Source organism: Hylobates moloch, unplaced genomic scaffold (genome assembly GCF_009828535.3).
Source record: "Hylobates moloch isolate HMO894 unplaced genomic scaffold, HMol_V3 SCAFFOLD_85, whole genome shotgun sequence".
Taxonomy (NCBI): domain Eukaryota; kingdom Metazoa; phylum Chordata; class Mammalia; order Primates; family Hylobatidae; genus Hylobates; species Hylobates moloch.
The window spans coordinates 22,329-30,150 of NW_026652360.1; the positions used below are offsets into that span (position 1 = coordinate 22,329).

A 7,822-nucleotide genomic window follows, 5' to 3' on the forward strand; every position below is an offset into this window, starting at 1 on the left:
AAAAAAAAAAAAAAAAAAAAAAAAAAAAACAAGTATCATTAGTCACTATAAATCAGAATAAATATTCCTTTTGAATTACGAGATGATGGCTGGGAACAGTGGCTCATGCCTGTAATCTCAGCACTCGGGGAGGCTGAGGCAGGCAGATCACCTGAGATCAGGAGTTCGAGACCAGCCTGCCCAACATGGTTGAAACTCTGTCTCTACTAAAAATACGGAAAAAAAAAATTAGCTGGGTGTAGTGGCGCATGCCTGTTATCCCAGCTACTCAGGAGGTTGAGGCAGGAGAATCGCTTGGACCTGGGAGGCGGGGGTTGCAGTGAGCTGAGATCGCACCAGTACACTTTAGCCTGGGTGACAAAGTGAGACTCCGTCTCAAAAAAAAGAAAGAAAGAAAAGAAAAAGAAAGTGCCATTTTTGGTGAGGTGAGGGGGCAAAAAACCTTTTGCTATTTTTGGTAGATTAAAAAGGGTATCTAGCCATTTTAACTTGTATTTATTTGATTACAAAGTAAGGTTCAACTCTTCTTTGGAAGGTGCTTGTAGTTCTTGTTACATAATAATACTTTAACAAGAAAATAGAATGGTTTTTTCTTAGGGATAAATAAAATAGTATCTCCTTGAGGCCAACATTCATGTTCATTGTTACCTTTTTATAGTCTGGAGTTTTCCATTCAGGATATAAGGCTTATTCTCTTAGTTCAGAAATTAGATTCTTGCTGCTTGCATACCCCAGTTGGCTCTGCAGCCCTTAGAAAGGTTTTTAAGGTTTTGCAAAAAATTGTATGTAGAGTAGATTTTATTACAATGTAGAAACAGAAGTTCTTGACAAGTGGAAGTACTCTGTGATAGGGCAGCCTCAAATGACCAAAACAGGTAAATTGTGAATTTTTTCAAGTATCAGAGGTAACATTTTTTCCTAAGGCAGGAAAAAGTGTACTCACAAAGAGATTTTTACATCTGCCTGGGTCTTGGTGGAATCATTAAGGGAAATGTGAATTAAATTAAGAAAACTTTCTTAAAAGACTTTTGTCTTTTAAATAGGCAAAATGAGCTAAGAATACAGATAAAGGTATGTGAATGAGAACAAGTTACGATGGCCCCAGGAAAACCCTTCTCCGGGTTACCTAGCCACCAACTGTGACCCCTCTGAAGGAGGAGGAAGCAAGCACTGCTGTTCAGTGAGCCTGCTCTTCCAAGATGGCAACTCATCTTTATTTTTCTTTCCTAAATATTATACACATTTGCAGGATCATATAAATTTACTTTCTAAAACAAAATATTGTTGTTGTTTTGCTAATAAAATTGAAAGTTGGCTGGGTGCAGTGGCTCACGCCTATAATTCCAGCACTTTGGGAGGCCATGCGGGTGGATCACCAGGTAAGGAGTTTGAGACCAGCCTGGCCAATATGGTGAAACCCCATCTCTACTAAAATACAAAAAAATTAGCCAGGCATGGTGGCAGGCACCTGTAGTCCCAGCTACTCTGGCGGCTGAGGCAGGAGAATCACTTGAACCCAGGAGGCGGAGGTTGCAGTGAGCCAAGATCGTGCTACTGCACTCCAGCCTGGGTGACAGAGCGAGACTCCATTTCAAAAAAAAAAAAAAAATTGAAAGTTGCTGGGTGTGGTGGCTGATGCCTATAATCCAATTATGTATATACATATAGATATAATCTCTTTTATAATTGGTTTCCATTGTTATATATGCCTATTTTAAATTTTACTTTATTTTTTAAGAGATGGGTCTCACTATGTTGCCCAGGCTGGCCTTGAGCACCTGTGCTCAAGTGATCCTCCTGCCTCAGCCTCCCAAGTAGCTGGGACTACAGGTGTGCCACTGTACTGGGCTACAGGTGTGCCACTGTACTGGGCTAACATATCCCTATTTGTCTATGTCTATACATGTAAACTTACCCATCCATTAATAACAGTGCGTAGCATTCTATTACATAGATGTGCCTTAACATATTTTAAAAATCTTTCTTCTGATGGACTTTTAAGTCTCTACTTTTTTACTATTACAAGCAATATGGCAATGAACATGAATTTCATGCATTTGTCCCACTTTGATATTTGTTCCCTTAGAAAAAAGTTCCAAGATCTGGGATTTGAAGATTAAAGAATGAATACTTTTGGCTGGGTGTGGTAGCTCATGCGTGTAATTCCAGCACTTTGAGAGGCTGAGGCTGGTAGATCACCTGAGGTTAGGAGTGCAAGACCAGCCTGGCCAACATGGTGAAATCCTGTCTCCACTAAAAATACAAAAAAAAGAAAAAATTAGTAGGGCATGGTAGTGGGCACCTGTAATCCCAGCTTCTCAGGAGGCTGAGGTAAGAGAATCGCTTGAATCTGGGAGGCGGAGGTTGCAGTGAGCTGAGATCACACCACTGCACTCTACCCTGGGTGACAGAGCAAGACTCCGCCTAAAAATAAAATGAGTGAATACTTTAAATTATGATATGTTTTGCCATATTGCCTTCAAAACTGTGGGACTAATTTATGCTTCTAACATAAGTATATGATAGTGCCCATTTCCCCACAATCTCACCAATACTCTCTTCAAATGGGCTGTCTGTCCTGTTCTTACCTGTTTATAGGCACTCCTTGTTTTTTCTGATCTTGAGTACTTTGTCCTTTAGGTGTCTTGCAAGTATCCTTTCTCACAGTCTTTTTATCCTATTGGGCCTTTTGATAAACAGAAGTTTGTCAATGTAGTCAATTTTATTTATTTATTTATATTAAAGTTATATTCTTTTACAGTATCTTCTAACAGTTTTAGAATTTTTTTCTTTCACATTTAAGTTTTCAATCTACCTAGAGCTTATTTTTTGTAACAGAAAGGTTTCCAACTTTACCTTTTCCATCTGGATGCCCAGTTATCCCAGAGCTATTTATTGAGACATTCAGTCTTCACTGATGTGCCCTATCTTATATCATACATACTTATATGTGTGGATGTGTTTCTGAACACTCTATTCTGTTCCATTGGCCTGTTTATCCTTGGGCTAACACAACACTGTCTTAATAGCAGCAGCTTTATAATCATTGTTATCTGACAAAGCATGTCCTCCCATCCTGTTCAATAGGATTGCCTTTTCCTACACCTTCGCATATTCTATGCATTGTCTTATACTACAAAAACAAAAAGGAAAGATGTGAGATTTTCATTGGATTGACCATGTGAAATAATTTGGAGAACATTGGCATATTTCCAGTATGGTTTTTTTTCTTTTTTTTTCCTTAAGTTCAGGAAAGCATCAAATATTTCTGTCTTCTAAATGATGAAATGGCCTGTTTCCATTTATTTAGATCTCCTGATATATATATATAATTTTTAAGAGGTTTTACACGTTGTTGTTGCATTAATTTCCAGCAACTTCTACTTTGAGATGTTATTATAAATGCCTTTTTTTAAAAAAAAGATGGGGTCTCCGGGAGGCTGAGGCAGGAGAATGGTGTGAACCCGGGAGGCCCTGGAGCTTGCAGTGAGGTGAGATTGCACCACTGCACTTCAGCCTGGGCGACAGAGCGAGACTCCGTCTCAAAAAAAAAAAAGATGGGTTCTCACTATGTTGCTAGGCTGATGTCAAACTCCTGGGCTCAAGCAATCCGCCTATGTCGGTCTCCCAAAGTGCTGGAATTAAGGTCTGAGCCACCACACCTGGCCAACTTTTGTTGTTGTTGTTGTTGTTGTTGTTTTTTGAGATGGAGTCTAGCTCTGTCGCCCAGGCTGGAGTTCAGTGGCATAATCTCGACTCACTTTTTTTCATTTTCTAGTTGTTTGATGGTAGTTTGTATGAATATAGGCAATTTTTAATATTGACCTTATACCCAGCAACCTTCCTAAATAAATTTATTAATTGTAACAGTTTATAGATTATTTTCAGTTTTTTCAGGTTTAAAACTGTCCAGAAATAGTTTTATTTCTTTCTTTCAATTCTGTGTATCTTTTATTATGTTTCTTCCCTTATTCTACTGGCTAGAACATCCAGCAGTGCTGACTAGAAGTGTGCCTTGTTCTTGACCTCAAAGGAGAACTTTCAAAATTTTACATCATGTTTATTACAGAGTTTTGTAGATCTTCTGGGTCAAAATTAGGAAGTTCCCTTGTATTTCTAACTTTGCTGAGAACTTTTATTAAAAATGGATGTTGGGTGTGGACACAGGTGGCTCACACCTGTAATCCCAGCACTTTGGGAGGCTGAGGCGGGAGAATCAGTTGAAGCCAGGAGTTCAAGACCAGCCTAGGCAACAAAGCAAGACACTGTCTCTACAAAAAACAAACAAACAAAAAAAAAACCTAGCCAGGCATGGTGGTGCATGCCTGTGATGATCCCAGCTACTTGGGAGGCTAAGGTGGGAGGATAGCTTTAGCCCAGGAGTTTGAGGCTACAGTGAGCTATAATTGTACCAGTACACTCCACTGTAGGTGACAGAGTGAGACCACATCTCTGGGGGGGTGGAAAAAGAACGGATGTTGAAATTTGTCAAATGCAGCCGGGTGCGGTGGCTCATGCCTGTAATCCCAGCACTTTGGGAGGCCGAGCTGGGCGGATCACGAGGTCAGGAGATCGAGCCCATCCTGGCTAACATGGTGAAACCCTGTCTCTACTAAAAAAATACAAAAAAATTAGCCAGGCATGGTGGCAGGCACCTGTAGTCCCAGCTACTTGGGAGGCTGAGGCAGGAGAATGGCGTGAACCCAGGAGGCGGAGCTTGCAGTGAGCCGAGATCGCGCCACTGCACTCCAGCCTGGGCGACAGAGCGAGACTGTGTCTCAAAGAAAAAAAAAAATTTGTCAAATGCCACTTCTGCATTTATTAAGATATTCATATGATCTTTCTCTTTTAATCTGTTACTGTAGAAAATTATATTGTTTTTAAAGTTTGTTTTAAATAAAAATCATCCAAGTGAGACTTATTTATATACAGATGAGACTGTAGCAAGCTATTCGCTTCCATTGGGTCATCTTTTTTTTGCACTTTGTTTTAGGCAGTTGAATTTGAATGACGATATAAGCAGGTGTTTATCATGACTGTGTGCCAGACTCCTTCCTGAGCACTTTGTATTATCCCATAAATCATCTCAACTGACTCGGTGAGATAGCTACTGCTGTTCCTGTTTTTCAGATGAGAAAACTGATTCTGAGAGATACTGAGTGATTTGCCCAGGTCACAGCTGGTAGGTAGCCACGCTAGGATTTATATCTGGTCTATTTTCAAAACATTTACTGTGAAGCCATACCAGTGCTTTTTACTCCATCCACTCATCAGAATCACATGAGAAACAGTCTTATAATACTGTGCCCTAGAGAGTAGCCAGACTAGTTCTCAGGGAATATTTACCATCCAAAATACATTTATTACAAAACAAGAAAGATGAAAAATAAACGAACCATCCAAGATAAGAAGCCAGAGAAAAGCAGCAAAATAAACCCAATGAAAGCAGTGGAAGGTATAATTTTAAAAAAACTATATAGAAGACAGTAACTCCCATGAAACTATAAGATTAACATCTGGTGTTTAAATTTTTTCTTTTTTAGGCATAAAGGCATCACAAGCGGTCGGGCTCAGCTACTCTGGTTCCTACAGACTTTCTTCTTTGGGATAGCGTCTCTCACCATCTTGATTGCTTACAAACGGAAGCGCCAAAAACGAACTTGAAGATGTCTGAAAGCTTGCTCTACACTTTTACATTCATCCTCACCTTTTTTTTTGTGGGGTAGGGGAGGTGCAATATTTACTCAGTGATCTTTCTGCTTTCTAGAAACTGTCTGTCCTTCAAAGCTATTTAAGACCCCCTCGTTAGTCAGTTTTCTCTTATACACTCTGATTGAGCTTGAATAGACCACTTGTTACTTAAGAAAGAAACAGAGAAAGATTTTAGCTTTTCAATCCTATTTGGCAGAGGACTTCAGCTACCTTCTTACAGTCTTTGGCTGTGTTGGCACCCTCGTGTGCTCTGAGCTAAGCCACATACTAATTGACATTTTGGTTTGTATACCCTTGCTCCCACCTTCTGATGAAAACACCTTACCCTCACAACCACCATCTTTCCTCTCCTTTCCCAAAGCTCTTTCCACCTTGCTGCACTAAGATAAAGTGACACTTCCACTATATGTCAATTCCATACACATTTATTAGGTACCTGTGAGTAGGATCCTATCCTCTCAAACTTCCATTTCTCATGCTACAGAGAAAGATAAGGAAGATGAGCAAGTGCCTGGAATGGGGCAGGCTGAGCCATCACACAGGCATAGAGGCACACCGAGAACCCAGAGGGGAGACTGCAGAGTGCCTTCCCTGATGCTGCAGCCGGAAGTGATCCTTCCCTTCCACCTGGCCCCTGGGACACTGTGCTCTGTAGTGTGCAGGGCCTGATGGCACTGCTAGATTGCTCCTTCAGCTCAGGGCCACAGCTTAAACAGCTTTACCTTTCCCCTCAGCACCTTTCCCACTATCTTGCACACAGGTGCTCTAACCATGTTTATTGAACAAAGGAGGGAAACTGATTTCACTTTCACTTGTTCATTCTCATTCCAATTTTTATGTGAAAATGGCACAACTCATTTGGGGTACCCTCATCCCAAAAGAAAAGCCCAAGTCTACCTTTCACTGGTACCACCCTTTTTGTGGGTTCCTTGGGGAGAAACCTTTATCTTTTTCATACCTTTCTATTCTCAATCACTTCTCCAAAAGTGTCTCTTTCCAGCTCTGATTTATTCAAAATGCACAAGCATTTCTGTTTAGAGATCCTAGCCCATGGGTTATCCAGCTAGTTACTCCCTCTCCTGTTCACTTAGTTATACTTTATTATTGCTCACAGGTTGGGGAGGCAGAATGATTCTGTCACCACTAGGAGCCATTAAGGCTTCTTCCCTGGAGGACTGCCTGCTTGCTTTCTGGGGACACTAGCCCTCATTTCCCTTCTGTAGTACAGTGGGGCAAGTTATTTGTATTAAGCAAACATTTATGGGAAGAAATCCCCTCCCCAAAACGGAGCCCCCAAGTAAAGCACAACCCCGAAATATTATGAACTATGAGTTGTCTCTAGTGGAGATAAATTTCTGCAACTATATCTCAGTCTTTCCCTCTGTTTCTCTGGTGATTAAGTTGCTTTTTGGTAAGGAAAAGGATTTTTGACCATAGAGTTAGGCATCATGGAAATTCAAACCAGATTTCTTAATACCTGGTCTTCCTCAAAGAGAAATAATAACAGTAATAGTGGTGCAGGGAACAATATGGCAGATTATTGAATGAAATGGATTAACTGGAATAAAACGCTGTGAATTATCTCTAGCTGAATGCTTTTCTTGTATTTGTCAGTTTTGACATTGATGCACATTTGATACTTTTTCTCAAATAGACTCTACTAGGGAACTGTTAATACACTTCTGATATCAGTTTGTTTTTCACTGATAAAGACATGCAAAACGCTGTGGTTGTTGGGTATGTATGTATTATATTTTAGAACTGTCCATGCCCCATTTACCTCCTCCACGTACAAGGAATCACTAGGATGGACATGAGTGTCTCCTTTTCATTGTAGGATTGTCTCCTTTTTGTTTCTGTTTTTATTCAACATTTGATAAAGTCTATGCACTAAGTAAGGAGTGTTCTGGCATTTTAAAAAATGCACAAAGTCTGGTATGCATCACTTAACAGTGGGGATGCATTCTGAGAAATGCACTATTATTTTAGTGCATTGTTGTGCAGATATCATAAGGTGTACGCACAAACCAAATGGTAGAGCCGACTACACACCTAGGCTATATGATACAGTCTGTTGCCCTAGGCTACAAACCTATACAGCATGTAGAGT

At 40.3% G+C, this 7,822-nt stretch overlaps 1 protein-coding gene across 3 annotated transcripts in view; it reads left to right on the top strand.

The window, feature by feature from the left end:
• LOC116463922 (transmembrane protein 254) overlaps positions 1-7,610 on the top strand; it is a 14,557-nt gene extending 6,947 nt beyond the window's left edge. For all 3 annotated transcript variants that reach the window (XM_032147235.2, XM_032147234.2, XM_058434923.1), the window contains one exon: positions 5,544-7,610. In XM_032147235.2, coding sequence (XP_032003126.1) covers positions 5,544-5,664 — 121 coding nt within the window. In that variant the 3' untranslated portion in view covers positions 5,665-7,610. The remainder of the gene's footprint in view (positions 1-5,543) is intronic.
• Positions 7,611-7,822: the final 212 nt, after the last annotated feature.